General features: G+C 52.6%; 2 protein-coding genes across 2 annotated transcripts in view; both read left to right on the top strand.

Moving 5' to 3' along the window:
* Positions 1-23,902, top strand: part of TIMP2 (TIMP metallopeptidase inhibitor 2) — a 51,238-nt gene that overhangs the window by 610 nt on the left and 26,726 nt on the right. The gene's annotated exons all lie outside the window — the stretch shown is intronic.
* Positions 72-23,114, top strand: CEP295NL (CEP295 N-terminal like; the record flags this gene model as incomplete). Its single annotated transcript, XM_081219825.1, is given in 9 exon segments — positions 72-306; positions 3,230-3,283; positions 4,562-4,631; positions 21,226-21,557; positions 21,560-21,666; positions 21,668-21,838; positions 21,841-22,033; positions 22,036-23,090; positions 23,094-23,114. Coding segments are annotated over 9 exon segments (2,238 nt in total).

Raw genomic sequence — 23,902 nt, 5'->3', positions numbered from 1 at the left:
TGCAAGTTGATGCCAAAATCGTACTTTCTTTCCCCCCTTCCTTCTCTTCCTTTCTTTTCCTCTCTGCCGAGATGCTTCTCAACCTCAAAATTCCACCGAAATTCCGCTGCAGCTCCAGCCCCAGAAAAGGGAGCCAGGGAAAGGATTGGATTTTGGCAGGCGGAGGGCCCCGGGATGCCAGCGCGGGGGGTGGGGGTGGGGAGGGGGGGCGGAGCGGGGAGAGTGCGGGACACAGCCTGGGGGGTGGGGGGACTCTCGACCTCGGTGGGTTGAAGGACCGGGGACCCCAGGAAGAAACTTTCACAGGTGAGATGGGAGTTGGGCTCCTCTGGGCTTGGAGCTGGGTGGGGAAGAGCTGCTCTGCCTGGGCCTCTCCCACCAAGCCGCCTGTGGGGCTCACCAGATTAGGTTGGGGCTGGATGGAAGCTTCCCTCCCCTGGTCAGGTTCCCCACGGGCTCAGTGGAGCAGCTGGAAAGAGGCCCAGGGCCGGCTCCTCCCACGTCCTGCCCAGGAGGCATTGCACACAGGGACAGGCAGGAGGGTCCTTGAGTGGTGACTGCTTTTTCAGGACATCCACACAAGCTGGGGACTTTGGTGACTGGAGGTTGCAGGTAGGGTTGTATGGCTGCTTAGAGTCCCCAGCGAATATCTGTTCCCCTCAGGACCCCTTGCTCCCCACACATGGGAGCTAGCGAGGAAAGGAGGAGAGCCCAGTTATTTGTTCTGATACACAGAGGGGCAGGAGACAGAAGTGGGGAGAATGCAGCAGAAATGGGAGCAACCAGCTGGGCCGTGGAGGTTTCCATCCAGTTCTGACACTTGCAGGCCTCTACTGCCCTGGTGACAGTCAGCCAGGTTTTCCTGGGGCAGGTTCAGTTTAACCAAAAGGACGGATACACAGCAGGTGGGCCTCTGCAGCTCACTCTCACTTCCTGACAGGTTTGTTTTCTGCTTCTAAGTCTCAGCCGCCAGCCACGCATCCTCTTGCCAGCTGTGGTGAGGCTGCCCTCACCTGTGCAGACTCAAAGGCAGGGTCTCCGGGTTTCTCCTCTTGTCAGCCATACCCCTCTGATCTCCCCACACTCCCCACGGCTCCTGGCCACGCTTCAGTTGGCCCTTGGAGCTGCCGCTGTTGCCTGGCGCGGGAAGTCTTCAGGTGACCCTACCTGTGCGCATCACGTAGCTCAGGCCACCTGCACTTGGGGCACGGTGTGTGCTTGCAGAGTGGTTTCCACAGAACCCAAATTGGGGGAAGTTCTCCAGTTTGGCTTCGCTGCTCAGCAAGACGGGCGGGGGGAGGAGAGGCTCCTCCCAGTGGCGGAGCCAGGATTGGCCTTGCATGTGGTGTCCCCTGGGAGTCCAGGCCTGTCCAGGCCCCTTGCAGAGAGAGAGGCTGTGCTTCTAGGGCAGAATCAGGCCCAGGCTCAGAAGGAATCCATTGCTCAGGAGGCTTTAGGGCTTGGTTTACAGGGGCTGAGCAGGAAGGGGTCGGGCCTTGGGTCCACCTCACACCCCTCGGCCGCACGGAGAGAATGCCCAGCCAGCCACTCCCATCCTTGCCCAGTGTCAGCTGAGGCAGCGCTGGGGCCGTTTCTGCTTTGGGTTTGGATCAAGGGCAGCAAAGGTCAGGGTCCAGCAGTGTCCGAATGCCCCAAGGCCCCCTCTTGCTTTGCGCGTTACCCTCTCCTCCACCTGCATCTGCTGGCATTTGTGTCCAAGTCATCACATCAAAATCATCGTAGAGCCAAAACTTTTAACCCCAGCCCAGCTCAGAGGTTCCACAGGGCCTACTGATACGAGGGTCGCGCCACAAAGCCCATTACATTAAGTTCCCATGGCTGCTGTAACAAGTGACCACAAACTGAGGGGTGTCAAACAGCAAGAATTGATTCTCTCACAGTTTAGGGGGCCTAACATCCAAAATGAAGGTGTTAGCAGTGTAGGTTCCTTCTGGAGGCTCTAAGGGAAAATCTGTTCCATCCTTGGTGGCTCCAGCAATCTTTAGTGTCCCTTGGCTTGTAGACACATCATTCCAACCTCTGCTCTGTCTTCTGGTGGCCTTCCTCTCTGTGCGTGTGTCTCTGTGCCCTCTCCTCTTGTTAGAATACCAGTCATTGGATTCAGGGCCCTCCCTAGTCTGCTATGACCTCATCTTAACTTGATTACATCTGCAAAGACCCTATTTCCAAATAAGGTCACATTCACAGGTTCTGGGTGGACGTGAATTTGGGGTGGATGCTGCTCAGTATTGTTCCATGGGCAGCCCTTCTGTGCTTAGTCAACTCAGGATATGTCCCAGAGACATCCCAGGGTGTAGACCCCAGATGGCCATGGAGTAAACCCCACGGTGAAAGCTATAGCCTTTCCACATCTGCTTCTCCTTTAGGTGGTGCAAGTTCATGGCTTCCTTGGTGATGATTCCCCACTCTGGCCGAGAGCATAATTGCCTTGGGTCTGGATCTCTTTGCAGACATCAAAAGTCTGGCTCAGACCTTGGCTTTTGTAGTTTTTTGTTTTTTGTTTTTGTTTTTTTTTTGCGGTACGCGGGCCTCCCACTGCCATGGCCTCCCCCGTTGCGGAGCACAGGCTCTGGACGCGCAGGCCCAGTGGCCATGGCTCACGGGCCCAGCCGCTCCGCTGCACGTGGGATCCTCCCGGACCAGGGCACGAACCCGCGTCCCCTGCATCAGCAGGCGGACTCCCAACCACTGCGCCACCAGGGAAGCCCGGCTTTTGTAGTTTTAAAGCCCTACAGGTGACTGTGCCACTAGGGCAGTGGCCCGGGGGTCCAGGAAGGGTGATGGTCTGCTATACTTGGGGCCCCTAAAGACTGACCTTTAATGCAGTGTGCTGGCTCCTTTAATTGTTGGCTGGATGCAGGCTTGTGAAATGGCTTGGTATCTACAAGAGGCAGTTGGCTTAGGAAACAGTCATTTTTCTGTCTGCCTGTGTAAGGATTTCTGGGAGGCATCTCCTTAGCTCTTGCAGCCGGTAGGATTGGAACTGGGGTCGGCAAAAGAGTTGGTTATGAGGTTATGAGATCGAGGATGAAGGGGTGGGAAGAGGTGACCGGGGCTCCTCCTGGAAGCCTGCTCCTCCCTGTCCTTTCCAGAAAAGTGAGGATGAGCTTCCTTTCCAGGAAGTCTTTTCGCGTCTCAGAGCCCTGCTCGGATCTGCCGCCAGCCTTACTCCCTCTCATCTAATGAGGTCCTTCGCCATCTCCTACAGGCCTGCACAGCTCCAGTAACCTGGCTGGAAACCAGCTTTGGGCTTGCTCTTCAGGTAGTGCCACAGTGTGGGAGCCTGGAGTTCCTTAGCCAGCTGAGTGGCTTGGCAGATCTGGGCCGCTTGGGCCGGTTTCTGGAGTCGAGGGTGAATCCAGGAGCTCTTTGGGCCCAGATGATAAAGTCTCCCCCATGGCCTGGATGGCGAGGCCCAGGGCCACTGTCTCCCAGGAGGGCAGCCTCCATGCCATCTTTCTCAGGATGCTCCCATTGTGGTCTCTAGCACCAGGTGGGTCAGGGCCCATAGCCAAGGGCACGTGCTGGTTGCCAGGGCAGACAGGCTGGCCTTGGGCACACGCTGATGGGGGCCAGATAGCGGCCACTCGGGGAGAAACACAGTAGGCACTCAGAAACGGCAGCATCCTCACCAAACACGTGCTCGGGAAAAGCACGGCAGATGAGCTTCCTGTGAGTTGAGTGAGGCCTTGAGAGCAGGGGGGCTGGGATGGGGGTGGTGCTGTGTAAGGACACTGTTGGCAACTCCTTTCGCAAAGTGTATAATCAGTCTGTGTTTCGCAATCCCGATTTTCCTATCGGGCTCACCTGTGTTGCAACAAGCAGTTACAGTGCCCAGCTCTGCCCCAGGGGACATAAGGGAGAAGCAAGGTACGATCCCTGCCCTCAGGAAGGAGCACTAGGACACTGGTGCCAGGCAGTGTGGAAGCACGTTTAAGACTGTGTGGGTCAGGGTGGGCAGAAGGCATGTAGACTCCCCCCACCCCGACCGACCGCCAGGGGCGTGGCTTAAAGTGAGTCAGCCTCCATGTGCTTCGGGCAAATAATGAACCAAGTAACTGTCACAAGGTGAAAAGCATTTGGGCATCTGAAGAGAGATAATGGGTTCCGATGAGAGGATGGGGAGGGGGCCATGGGGGGCCCTCGAATTCCTGGGCTTGGTCTTGGACAGTGTTCCTGGAAGGATGTGTTCTCCAGGGGAGTGACTGGAACCCGGGTTGGGAGATGGGAAGAGATGTGTGCAGCGCTTGGAGGCTGTGCTGCGGGCATGGCACGTGGCTGGGAGAGAGCTCTCCCCACCCCACGTGTTCCTCCCTCTCTGATCTGAGGACATGGTGCCAGCCTGCAGCCTGGGGCCTGCTGGGTCCCCTGGAATCGGTGGTCCTGGCCGCTAGTCCTTGAGCTGCAGATGGGCTTGGGTCCTGCCGCTCTTCTTTGTCATCTCAGCTGGGTTGCCCAGAGCATCCCATTGGTGTGGGTTTAGACGACTCCCAGGCTTGGGGGTTGGGGGGTGGACGCAGCCACCCTTGTCCTGATGCAGAGCTGCTGGATCCAGTGCCCAAGGGGCTGTGGGAGCAGATGAACCCCTTGGGTTCCAAAATGGCTAAGAGGTATGCTTGGAGGACCCCAGGAGGTCTGAAGGATGGGAAAAAACAGCAGGAAAAAGCAAAAATATGTGTATTGCTGAATCAGTTTGCTGTACACCTGAAACTGTCACAACATTGTTAATCAACTGTGACTCCGATCTAAAAGAAAAAGTTAAAAAAATAAAAATTAGGCTTGCCTGGTGGCGCAGTGGTTGAGAGTCCGCCTGCCGATGCAGGGGACGCAGGTTCGTGCCCCGGTCCGGGAAGATCCCACGTGCCGCGGAGCGGCTGGGCCCGTGAGCCATGGCCGCTGAGCCTGCGTGTCTGGAGCCTGTGCTCCGCAACGGGAGAGGCCACAGCAGTGAGAGGCCTGCGTACCGCAAAAAAAAAAAAAAAAAAAAAAAAAATTAAAAATAAAAATTAAAAAACAATAAAATAAGTAAGTACTAAGGATGTAGTGTACAAAGTGATGACTATAGCAAACACTGCTGTATGATGTATAAGAAAGTTAAGAGAGCAAATCCTAAGAGTTCTCATCACAAGGAAAACATTTTTTTTGTTTTTTATTTTATATCTATGAGGTGATGGATGTTAATTGAACATGTGATAATCATTTCATAATACATCTAAGTCAAATCATTACACTGTACACCTTAAACTTATACAGTGCTGTATGTCAATTATATCAGTAAAACTGGGGGAAAAAAGCGTGAAAGGAGATAAAGAGAAGGCAGACTAGGGGCAGGGGTGTAAGTGCCACCGAGTCTTCTCCCCTGCCCTGGACACCCCTCCACCCTGCAGTGTGTGTGAGAGTACACACACTCCACACACACACAAACAAGGGGCTGAGGGCAAGTGGTCTTGTGGCTAGGATGGTCTTTCTGGAAAGAGAAAAGCAGACTTAGGAAATCAAGGTTGAAAGTGTAAAGAACCCTAAGTTGGAGGATGGAGCTGGGGGAACATGTACCAGGCATGGTTAAGTGCATCATTTTGCAGTGCCAAGGACAGGGACAGGCTGCCTGGGAAAGGTGCAAGAGAGTCTGGGTACAGAGCAGGCTCGGGGGCAGGAGGGCCCGAGAGGCAGAGTGGGCCTGGACATCTGGTTTATCCCATAGAGTTTGCATTCCATCCCGAGGGCCTGAGGAGAGGCATCGAGAGTGTGTACCTGTGGGTGACAGCGGGCATCACCCAGGGAGTTTGCTGAAAGGCAGGTGTCTGAATTAGCATCCCATATTGGACCCTTGGGGCTCAGGGCGTGGGCATGGGTATTTCTCAGACTCTCCCGGTGGTTCTGACACCCACCAGAGTTTGCACAGAGCAGTCATTTCCAAAGCGGGTACCCAAGACAATTTGGGTGTGAGAAGAGAACGTTATAGATACCTTACTATACGGATTGACAGCTGCACTTGTACATAGTTTTAAACAAACAGGTAGATTTTGAGTGCTGGGCTAGGCTTCTGTTTAGTTGCTGCGGGGTCCATAGACTGCGAGGGCCATAGGGTGTCGGGGTGGGGGGAGGCGCATGTGAGATGCCCCAGAATGCTGGGAGGAAAGGCAGCCAAGGGAAGTGGGGAGGGAGGAGGACTTCCAGACTGAGGGGCAGTCTGGGTACCAGCATCTCAGAAAGGGCAGGAATGAAGCTGGCTCCCCCAGCCCAGGCTCTCCCAGGGCCCACCTCCAGGACCCCTGAGGCCTGGGCTGGCTGGAATCCTGGAGCCTTTGGTGCCTCCATCACTGCGTGCATGTGCAGCTCCAGTGGGAAAGTGATAGAGACCCAGGGGAATCCCATTTTGTAGCTGACAAAATTGGGGTCAGCCTCGTCCAATTAGCATCCTAGGTTAAGCTACTGGAGACCCCAGCAAGGCGGACTGGGCAAGTGTTTGCTGTAAAAATCAAATTGAGATGTAATCTCTATAAAGAAGGGTCCTAACCTGGGGGGCATGGACGTCTGTTCAGAGATGGGCCTGGTGGGGGGCGGTCTTGAGCCCTGAAACTGTAAGCAAAGCTGTGTGTGTGTGTGTGTGTCCATGTTTTTCTGTGGACAGGGGCCATGGCTTCCACCAGGTTCTCAAAGGGGTATGTGACCCCTAAAAGGTTAATCACTGCCTGTAAAAGACTTTTTTATGGCCTGTTGGGAGGGGTGAGAGACATGGTGGGAAGGGGCTTTGAAACCAAAGGGTGGGCAGCCTTGTGCCTGGGCGCAGCAGCAGACCCTGAAGCCCCCGCAGTGGGAATCAAGGGGGGTCTTTGTTGTCCGCCCACCTCCCTGAGAGCTGTTAGACATGGGGGGAGGGGGAAGGAAGCTGCAGGCAGGAGAGCAATGTTAAGGGCTTGTAGTCAGTCACCCAGGTGAGCGGAGCAGGAACCTGCACGAGGGAGGGACTTAGGAAACGGAAGGCAGGCAGGGGGGTGACGGGCTGGGATGGGGGCTGCCTCTGGGGTTTGACCTCAGGGCCAGGGCCAGGCATCCCCTAACGTGGTCAGGTGGTCAGTGGGGTTCCCTGCTGAGTTCTGCTGAGAGAGACAGTGGGGTCTCCGGCTGTAGTAGCTACAGCGGATTATGGAAGTATGTGAGGGGCCTCGGAGGGAAGAGGAAGTGGGAGCAGAGGCAGTGGGAAGTGGGGACACATAGGTTTGGAGCAGCATGGTTAGGGCAGCTACTCTGCAGCCCCACAACTCAGTCCAGGGGAGAGATCTTGGGCAAGTGCCCTCTGCCTCGGTTTCTCCATCACCAAAGAGGAGATAATAATTTACCTACCTTTTAAGGTTGTGGGCAAAGATCACAAGAAAGGGCAGAGGTGCAGTGCCTAGGACGGTGTCCATGGAGGCTCTCGGGGTTGGGGCGGGGGGACTGGCTCTTTCTGTGCCAGATGCTGTGCTGGATGTGTAATCTTCACCCAGCCCTGAGGTCTGGCCATGGTTATCACACAGGTAGGGGGGCGCAGAGACACAAAAGCTGGGCTCTGGTGCCTCCAGGAGGGGGCCAGGGAACTAGGAGGGAAACCGTGGTAGTTCTGTGAAGGAAAAGTGACTGTGACAAGTTACAGTAACAGCAGCTGTCATCATCCATGCTAAGTGCTTAGAACTGTGATCCACACGTTCCTCGTGTTAACGTGTCTGATTCACAGTTATCCCCATTTTACAGATGATCAGACTGAGGCACGGGCTGATTAACTTGCTTGGGTCACATGACTATCAAACAGCAGAGTAAGAAGACAGAGGGTTTTAAAATGAAAGGAGGCTTAACAGCGAGGAGGCTGAACGTAACGATTCTGGTCCACCTTGGCTTGGAGGGGTTGGTCTCTGGGGAGCATGAAGGATGGAAACTCCTGGAAGCTGACCTTGTTCGTGAGATTTGCTCATCAATTGGAGATGAGCTAAATTAAATTAAGCTCTATCCTGACAGCAGAATATTAAGCAGTCATTTTAAACAGTATTATAGATTCATGTTTTTGACCTAGAAAAATGTTCAGAGTGCATTAAATTTAAAAGCCCAGTTACAGGCAGTATGCTTTCACATTTCAAACACTGTCTAATATAATTTTTAAGTGCACAATGCGTAACTGTACATTGTAACAAAAAGTTATCAATCAAATACTCAAGAGACAAGCCATTGCCACCCTGAAACCTCAGTTAATCCCTCCTGGTCCCAACCCCCTCCTTTCCCTTCGATAACCACTGTCACTGGTTTTTATGGTGAAAACTCCCTGGCATACAGAAGTTTTATTGCTTCTGTATGTATCTCTATCCTTTTTTTTTTTTTTTTTTATTGTGCATGTAGAGAAAAGTCTGGAAGGGTGACTGTCAAAATTCTAGGCAGTGGGTGAGATCAAGTGTGATTTTTATTTCGTTTTGCTTATCTGTATGTTCTAAATTTTCTGTGATTAACGTGTGTGAGTTGTATAATTATTTTAAAGTTAAAAGGCAATGGGGAGACAGGGGTGGAGGTTTCTTCAGGATGGGGGAGGCAGAGGACAAGGCTGCGGGCGAGAGGGTGAGAGCCCTGAGCCCGGAGGGAGGGGGAGTGCGTCCTCCAAGAAGCAGATTAGGGAAGGGTTTATTGCTTCTTAAGAAGACGGTTATTGTTTTTCTGCCTCAGAGACGTACGCTTTATTGAGGTGTAATTAACATACTGTTCACCCATTTAAAGTGTACAATTCAGTGGTTTTTAGTGCAGTCACAGAGCTGTGCAGCCATCACTACTATCTGATTTTGCAGCATCCCGAGGACCCCTGAGCTGAGTATGTCTGAGGTTTCCTAGGAGAGACTCAGGTGGTGTGTTTCCACCTGGTGCTGCCCCAGCAAGGCCGTGCCCTACAATAGGACGCACAGGATGCAGTCGGCCTCCTAAAACTCTGCTGGCCTTTCAGGACTTGGCAAACTACACCCCTGCCCCCGGCTGCCTATTGTGGTAAATACAGTTTTACTGGGATGCGGCCACGCCCATTCCTAATACAAAGTCTGCAGCTGCCTTTGAGCTACAAGGCAGCGTTGAGTAGTAGCGACAGAGCTACATTAGTTATTGTACCATCTGGCCCTTTATGAAAACTTTCCCCCGCCCCTGGGTGTGAGCTTCCTGGGGCTGGCTCACCTCTCACCTGGTGGCCCGCTCCCTGCTTTCCAGAAGAAATGATGCTTGTGGATATCATTCTCTGAACTGACCCCGAAGATGCAGCAAATCTTGAACCTGTGGGCCTAAGAGAGGGAGGGATGAGTTTAAAGGCCATAACCCCTCTGTAGTGGAACGTTCCGGGGTGGAGAGTTCCCGGGGACAGAACCTGGCTTGGGATGAGTCTTCATGTGGCCCTTTCTGATCTGTGGTCTGGAGATCTTGGTTGGGCTTTCCGGGAGACCCCTTAGGGTCAGGGCATCCTCACCGAGTTGGCTCAGCACCCCGCCTCTGCACCAGGCATGGCCAAGGCCCCTCTGATGACAGTCATAGGCCCTAGTTAGGAGGCGCTTCAACAGCTGATTCTTAACCAAGGACTGAATGAAATGGACCGACATTTTAGAGGAAAAAAGACAAAGTAGAAGGTATTGGGAGAAGAAGCCTGGGCCTTTGGAGCCTGTTAGAGCTGGTTCTGAGTCCTGACTCTGTGCCTCTGTGAGCCTCAGTTTCTTCTGCAAAAGCAGAATTAAACTCCTCAGGGCCAGGCCATAGCCGATGCTGAGTGAATTTCTGATGTATGAGTAAAGTGTGCAAAAGCATGGGAGGGACTCAATAGACGTCAGCCCCGCCCACTCCATCTAGAATTCTGAGACCCTGGATGTTGCTTCTGTGAAACCTTGTGGCCTCTGTCCCCAGAGCTCCTCAAGAAGAAAGCCATGTGTGTGCAAAAGGGAAAGAAACCTCCTCTGACATTCCTGGCCCCCTCTGCTTTCTCTGTTCTTCCTACAGCATGTAAAACTCAGCCTGGCCTCTCTCTCTGTGGCCCAGCTCACTTCTGCTGCCCTTCCTTCGGTCCAGATCAAGAGCTCAGGGCCGGTGGATGGGTTTTCAGCACAGGCCACATAATGTAAGGGAGACGCGCTCACGCCGGCTCCCAGCCCCGTATGGAAACTGTACCTCTGATGGTCCTCTGGCCTGCCTTTTCCGTGCCACCACTCCCTGGTCACTCCAGGTAGTTGAAAATTCACTGTGCAGAGTTGGTTGACCTGCTCCAGGCTGCCTTGTCCTCACCTGGGTCCCATGACATGCGAGGGTGTGGAGAACAAGGACGGGGTGGGAAGGATGCCAGGAACGCGTTAGATGTGGAGATGCACAGGAATGATCTTATTGGGCCGCATGTCTAGAACGTTTGCAGGCATGCGATGACGTCTGAGCTCGCCGTGACCCCGGGCGCCCCAGCCTCTCGAGTCCAGGGTGCTGTCAACAGACAGCACTCCGTGTAGCTGGGAGAGAAGGCCGGAGGTCACTTGTGGGCTTCAGGTTCGTGTGGATTGTTCTGCTCCGAGGGAAACATCCCTTTTCAGAAGGACTGTTGACCCTGTGACAGGGCGATTTTGGGGGCAGGCACAGTTCTCTCCTGGGGGCTTTTCTCTGCAGCCCTCCAGCATTTAATCTTCAATCCTCAGAAGCCTCTGGGAGAAATGGCCCGGCCCAGCTATGCCCAGGCAGAAAGCAGGTGTCTCAGGAGGAATGGTGTTGGAGCAGAGCCATGACGAGCACTGTCCGTCCCCAGTTCTTGGTTGTGACATCTTGGCCCCTTGGCCCTGTTGGATCCCGGGCAGGGAACAAAGGAATAAATCTAAGGTGGTGTTTGTTTCTTGTGCACTGGTTCTGCGGGGGGGAAAAACCACTGGCAGATAGTCACCAATCATAAGTCTCTTCGATAAAAAAAATCGACTGTCTCGGGATTTTCAGTGCAAAAGGACTTCATCTGTTCCATTTCACAAGGACTCATGAGGTAGGTGGTAGGTCAGGCAGGTGTCCTCCCCTGTCTGGATGGAGAGCAGTCCATGATTTACCAAGGTCGCGCAGCCAAGGGCAGCACCAAGAATCTAAGGAGGCGGATCCTGGCTCAAGTCTCTGGAACTAGATCGGACGTCACAGCTTTGGCCTTTCCGTTGCTCTGTTCTGTGTGACCAAGAGGCTTGTTGTCCTTGGAAGGGCTGACACTAAGTAGGTGTGTTTGGTCCTAACCTGAGCAATTTAGAAGCTTGGGAGGGCATTTTGACAATGCTGATCAAGGACTTTAAGTCTCCCCTTGAATGTAAATTGATGCAGCCACTATGGACAACAATATGGAGGTTCCTTAAACTAAAAGTAAGACTTATCGTATGATCCAACCATCCCACTCCTGGGCATGTATCTGGAGAAAACTCTAATTCGTAAAGATGCATGCACCCCAGTGTTCACAGCAGCACTATTTACAATAACCAAGACATGGAAACAACCCAAATGTCCATTGACGGATGAATGGATAAAGAAGATGTGGTATATTTATACAATGGGATATTACTCAGCCATAAAAAAGAGTAAAATAATGCCATTTGCAGCAACATGAATGGACGTAGAGATTATCATACTAAGTGAAGGAAGTCATACAGAGAAAGACAAATGTCATATGATATCACTTATATGTGGAATCTAAGAAAATAATATAATGAACTTACTTACAAAACAGAAGAGACTCACAGACATAGAAAACAAACATGGTTACCAAAGGGGAAAGCTGGTAGGGGCAGGGGGGAAGGATAAATTAGTAGGAGTTTGGGATTAGCAGATACAAACCACTATATATAAAACCTATAAACAACAAGGTCTTACTGAAGAGCACAGGGAACTATATTCAATATCCTGTAATAAGCCATAATGGCAACGCATCCAAAAAAGAATATATGTATGTATAATTGAATCACTTTGCTGTACACCAGAAACAAACACAACATTGTAAATCAACTATACGTTAATTAAAAAAAAAAAAAAAAAGAGTCTCCGCTTTGGTCAAGCAACTCTAAAGCTCGGAATTTTTTTGCGGGAAATAATGAAGTACATGTACTGGCATCTCGTGACGGGGATGCTCACCTCCATCTTGTTTATCTCAGTGTTAGAAACACTTAGATACAGCAGCAGGGCAGTGGTCGAATAAATCACAGCCTTGGATGCTCTGTGGGGCCAAAGGTTGTAGAATTTTTTACTGAAATGTAAAATGTTCAGATAAAGGAGGGGAAATTAGACTTTCTTTTGCAAGTGTGTGTTTTCTAATTTTTCTCTGTTGAACTTGAATGATATGTGTCATTTTTAAAGTCAGAGTTTGCTGAAGTATGGGTCTGACTGTGCTCAGCAGTAGGTTGGGCCCGCACCATTAAAGCTGGGTTGGTCCTAGTTCATTGACGGGCCCCATGGAGCAGAGACCACTGAGCAGAGCCGGTTCATCCAGAGGGTGGGAGCTGCATCCTAGGAATCACTAAGATGGTGTCGGGAGAGCGCGGGCTTGGGTGAAATATCTTCAGTTCAGGAACAACCTGGAGAGCACGGCAGTGGTGGCCATTCCGGAATGCGTCAAAGGCCCCACAAGCTGAAGTTTTTGGCCACCGTGATATCTGCACTCTCCCCAAGCCCAGCCCCAAACTTGTCCCATGCTGAAGGTGGGTGTACATGACCTTGCAGAGAAGAGGCTAAGGGATTGGGGGCTGGGTATGCTCTGGGGAAGGAGAAATGGACATAAGACTTTGTGTCTATGGGGCCAAGAAGAGGGGCCCAAAAAGTGGGTGGTGAGCTGTGGTTGAGAAGTTCAGGGGCAGACTTGCTGCCCCACGCCGGGTTGGGGACCACATGACGTCCCCAGGGCCCTTCCAGCCCCACACAAAGGCTTTCATCCCTGGATCAGCTCTGCCTCCAAGGTTCCAAGTCCCTGCTGTTGATTTTCGCAAGAAACCAAACCCTGAGATCGGTTGCTTTGACATCTTGGGGCCAATATCGTGTTCCCCAAACTAAATTTCTCAATTGTCAAATTTGTGGAGGGTGCCCTTAGCCCTAGAAACGAGGTCAGGCATGTCCTATTTCTTATTTTGGGTGGATGGGTGGGTGGGTGGGTGACATGGGGGCCCCAGGCCAGCATTCCTTCCCCCCACCTCCAGTCGGCTCAGCTCAACAGTGGATCCTGGAGGGGCAAGTGTCCCCAACCTGAGTGGGACCAGATGCCCTCCCTGTGGGAGGAGGGGTGGCCAACATTGTCGGGAAGCCCTGACCTTGAGGTGCAACAGCTCAGAAGAGTGACACCCCGATGAGGACCGTCACCGTGCTGCCAGGCTGGGACAGGAAGGATTTTCTCCCTGCCAGATGGTCTCTAAACACCGAAAGCACACGCACGTCAGGCATCTTCAGGGTGCCCCTGAGGTGGCCATCCCTCTGCTCATCACCCCAGCTGTTTGAGCCAAATCTTTGTGATCGGTGGCCCCACAACAGGTGTGCTGACAGGTGCTCATCCTCTGGCTGGCTTGTCACTGTCCCTGACTTTCCCCCCTGCCGCTCTGATGTCAGAGCACAATTGCTCTGTTGTTCCCGGGGCAGCGGCTGCCAGAGTTCACCAGCTGGGGCGGATGCTGGGCTGCTGGTGGAGGTGGGGAGCTGCGATTCCAGCCACCTTTGGTCAGTGGGCCCCAGAGGCCCCATGCAGAGCACCCAGGGCCGAGGTTCTTGTTGTGTCCCCGCCCCCTTATCCATTGTGAGGGTGGAGCTCTTTCTGTGCCCAGTGGTTTGGTGAGGGCGCCTTGGGAAGTGGGCCAATAAGGGTGTCCAGGCCACATGCCAAAAGGCTAATTTGAAAGTCCTTGCACCGCGGGGCTCTGCATATACAGTTGGATCGGGGAGGATGGGCAGTGGAAGCTGGTGGGATGGGGTTGGGAGTGAATGTGGTGGTTTGAGCGGGGAGATCATCATACAACAAGAACAGTTGGCACTGGGGACCCCTGACCTAGGCAGGGTAGCTGCAGTAGTAAGGTTGGTGGGAAAGCAGTTGACATCGTCAAGAGACATTTAGTAAGGCGCCAGTTGGATCAGCTGTAAGCAGCCCCCCAGCTAGCCTGGTGTCTCCTGTGAGTCTGGAGGAACCTGTGCCTCATGTCTGTCTCAATGAAGCTGGTCGGGGACAGAGACAAGATGACAAAGACTTGTTCTCCTAGAGGCTGGCGGCCCGGCCATCTCAGCCTTCTAGAACTATCCTGAGTGTGCGGCAGGGAGATGGTTAAACATACAGATTCGCAAACCCCACCCCATGATTCGGGTGGAAAAACCTGCGGTAGCAGGTCCTGGCCAGGACTCATAGTCCACCATGATCACCTCCCCACCAGGTGATTCTGATGCAGCTGGTCTAACACCCAGCCGGCTTTATGAATCACTACTCTGGAACTTAACTGAGGGAGAGTCAGGAAGTGAGCAAAAGTGGAAGCTCTGGGCAGCACACTGGGTGTCACAAAGTGTATTTCTAGCAGCTGGAACTCAGAGAAATGGAGTTTAAAATGTTTCTGATGTTTGTTTTATCTGGGCTTGGCTTGGATGCCTCCAGTGATGGGTGTCTCACTACCTACCAAGTCAGCCCAGTGATTTCAAGACAACCCTGTAGAAAGTGCTTCTTTCCACCCGGGCCAATTTCTGCCTCCTTGTAATGTGTTCTTGGTGGTCTGGTCCAGGCATCTGGAGACACGCACAGAAAGTACCACCCTCTTCCCCAAGCAGCTTGCCAAGCACATGGGTGTTTCTGATGGTGATGAGCGCTAGCATCTGTGTAGATGATGGGTGTTGCTGTTATTATCCCCGGTTTACAGATGAACAGAGACTGAGGCACCCAGAGTTAAGAAACCTGTGCTAGGTCACACAGTCAATACTCTGAACCACCAGAGTACACTGTTCTAGACTTTTCTACCACCTGCAAGCCTCCCACCAAACATTCTTGGTTCCTGAGGACTTTCCTTCCTGTGACCTGTTTTTGTTTGTTTTTTCATTCTCCTCCTGAACTCTGAGGCCCTTCTTCCCATCCTTAACCACTCTCTGCCTCTCTGAACCATATCTGGGAAGACATACCTCTCCCTTACTCAGATTTTCTCCTTATTTAGTAAAAGTGTAGTTCTCATTTTTAGTGTATATTTCTGATTAGGTGAATTCCTAATAATTTCTTTTCTTTTCTTTTTTTTTTTTTTTTTTGCGGTGTGTGGGCCTCTCACTGTTGTGGCCTCTCCCGTTGCGGAGCACAGACTCCGGACGCACAGGCTCAACGGTCATGGCTCACGGGCCCAGCCGCTCTGCGGCATGTGGGCTCTTCCCGGACCGGGGCACAAACTCGCGTCCCCTGCATCGGCAGGCGGACTCTCAACCACTGCGCCACCAGGGAAGCCCTCTTTTTTTTTTTTTTTTTTTTTTTTTGCCACACCGCGTGGCATGTGAGATCTTAGTTCCCCGACCAGGGATTGGAAACGTGGAGTCTTAACCACTGGACCATCAGGGAAGTCCCCCTAAAAATTTCATTAGTTATATTTTGATTTTAAAACTTGCAGGCCGTCCCGTTTGATCTTCACGCGTCCTGTGGGGTGGGAACAGGGTGGGTGTTCTTCCAAGTGCCTGTTTCACGCTGCAGCCGGAAATGTCCAGGTGAGTCTGACCTGCGCAGGGGCTGGACTGGACCATTACCCTGCTTGTTTTAGGCGTTGCTAGCAACACAGGTAACGATCACATTGGCTCTATTGGTGACCACGGTCTCTGCCGACTCTGAGCTCACAGCCGGCTCAGACCCTCTCGTCTCCAGCTTTGCTCCTTCGGAGCTACGTTCTCCCACTTGGCACTTGCAGGGTCGGATGTGGGGACCCACGTGTGGGTTGTAGATGTTTTCCCAGTATGCTTGGCCTTGTTAGATTTGGCCAGGGGTTCAAGCCTGTGAAAAATCTGAGCTGAAGGCTTGCATTCCAGCAGCACGGCTGGTTTTCCATCTCCCTGTGGGTGATTGAGTGCCGGGGACATCGCATCCAGAGCTGGTGGCCATGGATTCGGACGCGCATGTACTTGACTCATGGAAAGCCCACCAGGGCCCCCAGCCTCTACTCTACTTGCTTTAGACACACTTTTAAGACACTGCTTTGTGTGGGTCCCAGTCCACAGCAGTTTAGAAGCCGTATGAGAAAAGGGGGATAGGGGGCTGTCAGACACATAGACAGAAAGTTACAACTACGGAGGAAGCTATAAGAAGTACACTTAAAAACTCCAAATTATATTCTGGGGTCATTTAGTTTAGAGGAACTCTGTCATATATATATATATATATATATATATATATGTATATATATATATGTATATATATATATATATATATATACACGTGTTTTTTTTTTTTTTTTAATTAATTTGCTGAAATCTTAACCATCCAGGTGTTTATTAGGAGGTGGGGCTTTTGGGAGGTGATTAGGTCATGAGGACAGGGCCTTTATGAAAGAGATTAATGCACTTATTTATTTATTTTTATTTTTTATTTTTATTTATTTATTTTTTTTGTGGTACGCGGGCCTCTCACTGCCGTGGCCTCTCCCGTTGCGGAGCACAGGCTCCGGACGCGCAGGCCCAGCGGCCATGGCTCACGGGCCCAGCCGCTCCGCGGCATGCGGGATCCTCCCGGACCGGGGCACGAACCAGCGTCCCCTGCACCGGCAGGCAGACTCTCAACCACTGCGCCACCAGGGAAGCCCAATATACACGTGTTTTTTTAGTGGGGGTCCTATATATCTTAAAAGCCCTTGAGGGATTCTCTATATTATAGTCCTAAAGTTAATCCAGAGCTGTAAGAAGGTCAAATTATATCTATTCTGTGTACTCTCAGGAGACAGAGAAATGTTTAACTTTACACATGAAAGAGTAAGCTTTACTTATATGGAAATGTTCTCTCTGGCCATGCCAGCTAATTGGGAGCCCTTTTTTTTTTTTGCGGTACGTGGGCCTCTCACTGCTGTGGCCTCTCCCGTTGCGGAGCACAGGCTCCGGACGCGCAGGCGCAGCGGCCATGGCTCACGGGCCCAGCTGCTCCGCGGCATGTTGCATCTTCCCGGACCGGCGCACGAACCCGCGCCCCCTGCATCGGCAGGCGGACTCTCAACCACTGCGCCACCAGGGAAGCCCTAGGAGCCCTTTTATAGCTATTTAAAAATGTTTCAAAGAATATGTGCTAAACCGTGTCCCCGGGGCGTGGGCCCTGGAGAAAAACAGGAGCATTTTCCTGTTGCTGCAGAAATCAGGGGCTGCCTTGTCAGGGAGGAAGAACCAGAACAGGGCCGGGGAGAGGTGGGTGGGTAGGATGACGGGGGCTCTATTTGAGGAAGAAGGACGGGCACGGGCACAGTGAAGGTGTTGGACCTGGGTCAAGGGCATTTGGGATGCCCGGCTGGGGAAGGGGGGCCAGATCCTGAGCTGCTGGGATGTTCCCAAGCCTGTAGGCCAGGGACTGCCCCACGGACTTTGGTGAGATGGTTAACTGAGCGCATTTCTGGGCCCCTCCCCACTGAGGCAGAGGTGGGATCGGTCTGGGGCAGGCCCCCAAATCTGCATCTTAACTAGCAGTTCAGGCAACCCGTGAGGCAGGTGGCCTCTGGCTATGCTTGGAGACTTGCTGGTGCCGACTGCACAGGACCCGTTGCAGATGCTCAGGTGACACAGGTGGCCGAGTTAGAACAGTGGCTGTAGCCATAGTGCTGGGGAGGAGGAGTCAGGTGGGGTGGAACAGGGGTGGTGACAGGGAGCCTGGTTAGGAGGCTCAGGTGAGACCCTTCGACTGGAGTCTGGTCCACCTGGCATTGGAGCCCCTGGTTTGGGCGCCACCCAGCCTCCTTCATGGTCACCTTTCTTCCTCATCGGCCTGGGGTACCCTGGAGTCTCTACTGAGGGATCAGAAGGCAGGAGGGCTGCTGTGGGCCTGGCCTTTCCTGGTAGCCTGGGAGGGGGTCTGCCTCAGCTGAAAAGTCATCTGAGCCACTACCCAGGTGACCGCCGCGGGCTGGCTCCACGCACCGGGGACGCAGACGGTGAGAGGAGAATGGGCCCAGTGTCCTTCCCATCTGCCGCTCTGAGTGGAGCTTCTGTAAGGACAGGGCTGCGGCTTCCCGAGGGGTTGAAGGCAGCCAGCACAGGCCAGCCCGTCCCGCTTCGGGGGAGCAAGATCAGAAGGCCCGAGAGAGAACCCGGACACTCAGAACACTGGTCTCAAGTCAGTGAGCAAGGAAGGGCTTGGAGGTGAGGGCATGGGGCAGCTGGGGACATGGGCAGCAGGCAAGGGTGCATCTCCCGGTTGGTACAGGGTTTTCAGTTCCTGAATGAGGGAGCTGACTCTAATTTCTGGGCTTTATTCCTAAGATCACCATCCAAATGTTGCAGGTTTTCATCCTTCTGCGTGTCTCCAGGAAAACCACCTGGGCAGCATTGGGGCGCCCACCCCAGCAGGCCTCGCTCAGGGTATAACGGGTGACCGAGTGGGTGGGGGCCCTCCAGAGTGGGAGAGGCTCGTGCAGGTTTTGCTCATTGTCACCAGTTAACATGGGGCGTGAGCCAGTGGCTCCAGGCCCCAAAATAGACCTTGGGTCTCGGGGTGCAATTTTCCCCATTCTCTACAGATGAAGAGACATTCACAGCTCTCTCCCTCTCCTCACCTGTCTGGACAACGCTGTGGCCATTCCCAGGGGTGGGAAAAGCTCAGTCTCCGACGTCTGGGACCCAGATTCAAACCCAGCTCCTCCCTGGGCGCCGGGACAGTTACTCAGTTTCTGCACTTCTGTTTCTTGGTGTGGGGAAGTGCTTTCATTTCTCCTGGGCATATACTTAGGAGTACAATTGCTGAGTCATATGGTAGATCTACATTTACCATCTTATAAAACTGCCAAACTGTTTTCCAGAGTGGCTGCACCATTTTGCGTCCCGACCAGCAGCATGTGAGGGTTCCGATGTCCCCACATCCTCAGCAAGTCTTGTCATTGCCTGTCTTTTTCATCGTAGCCATCCTAGTGGGTGTGAAGTGGTATCTTCATTTTGCATTTCTCTGATGAGTGTTGGTGTTGAACATCTTTTTATGGGCTTTCTTAGCCATAAATCTTCTTTGGTGATGTGTTTATTTCAACCTTTTGCCTATTTTCATAAATTTATTTATTTATTTATTTACTTTTGGCTGCATTGGGTCTTAGTTGCTGTGCGCGGGCTTTTTCTAGATTGTGTTGCGCGGGGGCTACTCTTCATTGGGGTGCACGGGCTTCTCATTGCGGTGGCTTCTCTTGCTGCGGAGCACTGGCTCTAGGCACGCGGGCTTCAGTAACTGCGGCACGAGGGCTCAGTAGTTGTGGCACACGGGCTTTGTTGCTCCGCGGCACGTGAGATCTTCCCGGACCAGGGCTCGAACTGGTGTCCCCTGCGTTGGCAGGCGGATTCTTAACCACTGCGCCACCAGGGAAGTCCCTGCCCATTTTTAAATTGCATTGTTTGTCTTCTTATTATTGTAAGAGCTGTTTATACAAACTGATTCAAGTCTTTTGTTGGATATGTGGTTTGCAGGTATTTCCTTCCAGTCCTTGTCTTGTGTTTTCACTTATTAACGATGTCTTTTGAAGTGCAGAGGTTTTTAATACTGATGATGCCACACTTATCAATTTCTTGTATTGCTTTTGCTTTTGGTGTTGTATCTAAGAATCTTTGCCTAACCTGAAGTCATGAAGATAACAGTTGTTTCCTTCCAAGCATCTATAGCTTTAGACCTTACCTTAAGGTCTGTGATCACTTTAATTTCTATATATGGTATATAATTTCGTATATGATGAGATAAGAGTGTAAATTAATCTTTTTTGCATGTGGATATCCAACTGTCCCAGGAACATTTGTTGAAAACGAACAAAAAAATGACTCTTTCCCCCATTGAATGGCTGTGGCGCTTTTGTTGAAAATCTCAACCATTGTGTTTAATTTCCCAGCTTTCTCTTTCTCTCTCCTCTCGCTCATCGTCGTGGTTGGCAGATGGGTCGAATATGATATTAACCACATTTCCACATGTATAACTGCATCATCATAGTTACCAAGAGCCAGTGGCTACATGACCATTGGTCAAAGACAAGATGGTCTACACGAGTAGCAGCTGCCACCTGCCTGCCAGCTGTGTGATTTGGGTCAAGTTTCTTAATTGCTCTCTGCCTCAGTTTCCCCACCTGTGAACCAGGGGTGCTAATAACTCCTTACCTCAACGGTTACTGTAAAAAAGATAAGCGGAGGGCAGCCCACACAGTTCACATTAGTTGTTCCGTTGATGCAGTGGTGTTTCTGATGACCAGCATTACTTTGGGCTAAAATTGCTAAGCCTGGCTCTGCACATCCTAAAATAGAAGAAGGGAAGGGATACCCACACAGTTGAGGGGTCCTCCGTGCAGACTGCAGTGCCTAGGAAGCAGCTCCCATAGCCCACACATCTAGCCGTTTTTAACATCAGCTGCAAGTGATACTCTTCTTTGGTGTGAATGCACCTTCTTTAGGAAGGCCTGGTGGAGCACGTGTCCCTGACTGATGCCAAAGAGATGTGCAAAAAGAAATACCACTAGCTTAACCTCCTCTCTGGTTTGCACTGAATTCTAGTACAAACATGCACATCAGCACACTCACCCACACTCACCTCCCCCTCCACACACACACACACACACACACACACACACACCTTTCCTGGCAGGCTCCTCCTCCTTTACCGCTTCCTCCTTTCATTTGTAAGTAGCTCCCTCCAGAGGGCCAGACATTTGCATCACCCCCACCTGAACCCTAACTTGTCTCCTAAGGTGGGGTCTTAACCCCGGCACTGTTGACATTTGGAGCCTGGTCCCTGTTTGTCGTGGGGCTGTCCTGTGCATCTCAGGACGTTTTGCAGCATCCCTGCCTTTATCCACTGGAGGGAGGGGGGGGGTGTAGCACCCCCCCCTTCCAGTTGTGACAACCAAAACTGTCTCCAGACATGGCCACATGTTCCCCTGGGAAGCAAAACCACACCCCACTGAGAACAGCTGCCCTGCCGGGTCTCATTAAAGGCATGTGAGACAGAGATCAGGAGCGGAGAACAGACCCTCGTGGGTGGGTGTCAGGAGAATGATCTGGAGGGACACGTCCCCTGGCCTGTCCTGCACTCAGAGCCCCGTGTGCCTCGTCTCCAGGGCCTCACTGTCCTCGGAACGCTCCGGGCAGCGCTGTGCATCTTCCTGCCCTGTGGGCTTGCCGTGAAACGGCCGTAGCACCTGTGGCTCCTCGACCCTGGTGCCCTGGAACCTCCACTCTTGGTTCACACCACCCTCTCTCCAAAGCCGTGTCTGCAAAGGCCCCCGACACAAAAGGAAATGCGGAGAGAGCCCCTCGGCGGAGCCCCAGTCCCGACAACGAAGCCTTGCTTTTGAGGCAGAAGCACACATTGCTACACGTCCGAGAGAAAGGAGACCTGCGCTCGCAGAGAAGACAGGACCTCCAGCAGTGGAAGAGCTGCCCCAGCGCTTGGCCAGGGAGCTGAAGGCAGAGCAGCAGGAGGCCCCAGGCCAGAGAGTCCAAGGCCTAGAGAGGCTGTACTTAGCACATCTGTTGGGGTGAGGCGGTGGCGGGCAGACTGGCCGAGGACCATGAACCTGACTCAGAGGGCTTGACCCAGCGAGGAACAGCCAGGTCGCCCAGGGCCGAGGGGAAGCACACAATGGCCGTGTGGCAAGAGAAGGGACACGGGGAAGAGCTGGTCCGACGGCAGCCCTGGTGCATCTGCCTGTTGCGTCCTGGAGAAGAGCGGTGGACCAGGAGAGGCAGGGAGCCTCCAGAGCCACGGGCCTGAGTCCTCGTCCCCTGAGCCCACCAGAGAGGAGTAAAGGAAAACACGTGCCTTCAACGAAGACCGGTGGGGGCCACCGTCCCGTTGACCCTGGGCTGAGCAGAGGGACAGACTTGGGAAAGCTCTTGGCTGCTGTAGGGGAGATAAATGCCTGGAGAAACGGGAGACAGAAACAGCCCAGGATGGCAGGAGGCAGCTGGGGAAGCGAACGGCTTGTCTTCAAGGCCCGAAAAACCACTGTTTGGATCAGAGCCCCGAGGGCAAAGCCGACGACCTGGAACAGCTGTGGCCAGTCGGCTCGACCTGCAGAAGGGGGGCCTCACCGCTGGCAAAGCTCTGTGACAAGAGCAGGTGGCAGGGAGAGCTGGAGTTTGCCTCTGAAGAGTTGTTTGATACCAACCGGAAGCTGAAAAAACACCTGAACTTGCACCTGGATCTCAAGCCCGGGATGGATCAGAGCCCCAGTGAAGAACAGGGCTTTGAGGAGACGCAGGCGTGGAGAAGGGAGAGCCAGAGAAAGGGGAACGCAAGAGATGCAGAGATGGACATGGTGCCCGCCGGGGAGCCCGCGAGTCCAGCAGGGGTGGACGCCCACCTGACGCCATCCAGAACCAGCTTGAAAAAGTTACTAAGCAAGCTCAAGAACCAAAAGTCCCATAGGATGGCCAAGTGCATGGTTAAGAATGACAGTAAACCATGGTCTCCTGAGGCAGGGACATCTGTCGATGAAGAGAACCTGCTCTCGTGCAGCCCCGAATCCAGACAGGAGCCTCCCCGACCTGACGCGCTGGCGCAGGGCTCCCTTCAGCTTCACCCGCAAGAACAGGCAGACAGAGGTGGCTTGACGGCATCAAGGCAGAAGCAGAAAATGCAGGTGGAGCAGAGAAGACCAAAGCAGCTGGACTCACTCAAGCAAATCAGACACCCCAAGATGAGCTTGGAGGCCGACCCCCAGACGGAGCTGGAAGATGGGAGGAGGGAACAGAGCAAAGCTTCTCTGGCTCATCGGAAGCCTGACTCCCCTCCAGACCAGGAGAAGAAAGGAGGGTATGACCGCAGCCCCACTTCCCCCTCGGCCAGCATCGTCGACGATGACAGGCACAGTCAGATGATCCGTGACCTTCAACAGCAAATTCTAGAGCAAAACAAGTTGCACAAGCAGTTTCTTGAAGAAGCCAGGAAACGCTTGTGAGAGTTTCAGAGAATATGTTAAAAGCGAGAGTCCTGCCCCTGGTAAATTACGTCACTGATAACCGAACGTTCTGCCAGAACTGGCACCCAAGTCTGTGCGATCGTATTTGCATCATGTGCTCAGAAACCTGTAGCCTCTTTAAAATGGGCCGTCAGTCATCCTTCCATCCTTTGGAGTGAATTCCTCTGCAGGAATCATACTTATTGCCGATCTTGCCTTTAAAACTAAGTCCAATTCAGGAAGACTCCTTAGCACGAACGTGTGGGGCGCGGTAGGAGGGTCTGGCCATTGTAGCACAAAGGTGTGTCCCGGAGCTGAGGCTGTTTTCACGTGCCACAGCACAGATGGAAACACCAGGTACATTTAAGTGCTTCGGATGTTTTGGCGAAATAAACACTGGACTTTGAGGGGCATGCAAGGTCAGACGGGCACAGTTTCAAAAGATACATCATTTGTTGCTTAGCCAGTGGCTGAGACGTTAATGAAGAGGTTTAACAAAAATCTTTTGGTCTTTCAAACCAACATCATTTAATAGGACATCAGTAACATTCTTATAACTTTAATATTAGAAAGCAGGAGGGAGGGAGAAAGGAGGGGGAGAGGGAGGGAAAGAAGGGGGTGGAAGCAAGAGGAAGAGAGAGGAAATAGAGAAAGAAAGGGGAAGTGGTTCCCAGCAACTCAGCCCTAGAGACTCCTTCTGGGGCTGGCAGTGGTGGGGGAACCAGGGTGTCTGGCAGATTCCCTACCCCCCAGCTTTACCTCTGACCCAGAAGCCTTGGCAGTCATAGAGACCCTACACTGGGTGGGGT

The sequence above is a fragment of the Mesoplodon bidens genome, assembly GCF_964165515.1.
Source record: "Mesoplodon bidens genome assembly, chromosome: 19".
Lineage (NCBI taxonomy): Eukaryota > Metazoa > Chordata > Mammalia > Artiodactyla > Ziphiidae > Mesoplodon > Mesoplodon bidens.
Note: the sequence above shows the minus strand (reverse complement) of the source record. Positions and strands in the feature narration are given on the sequence as shown.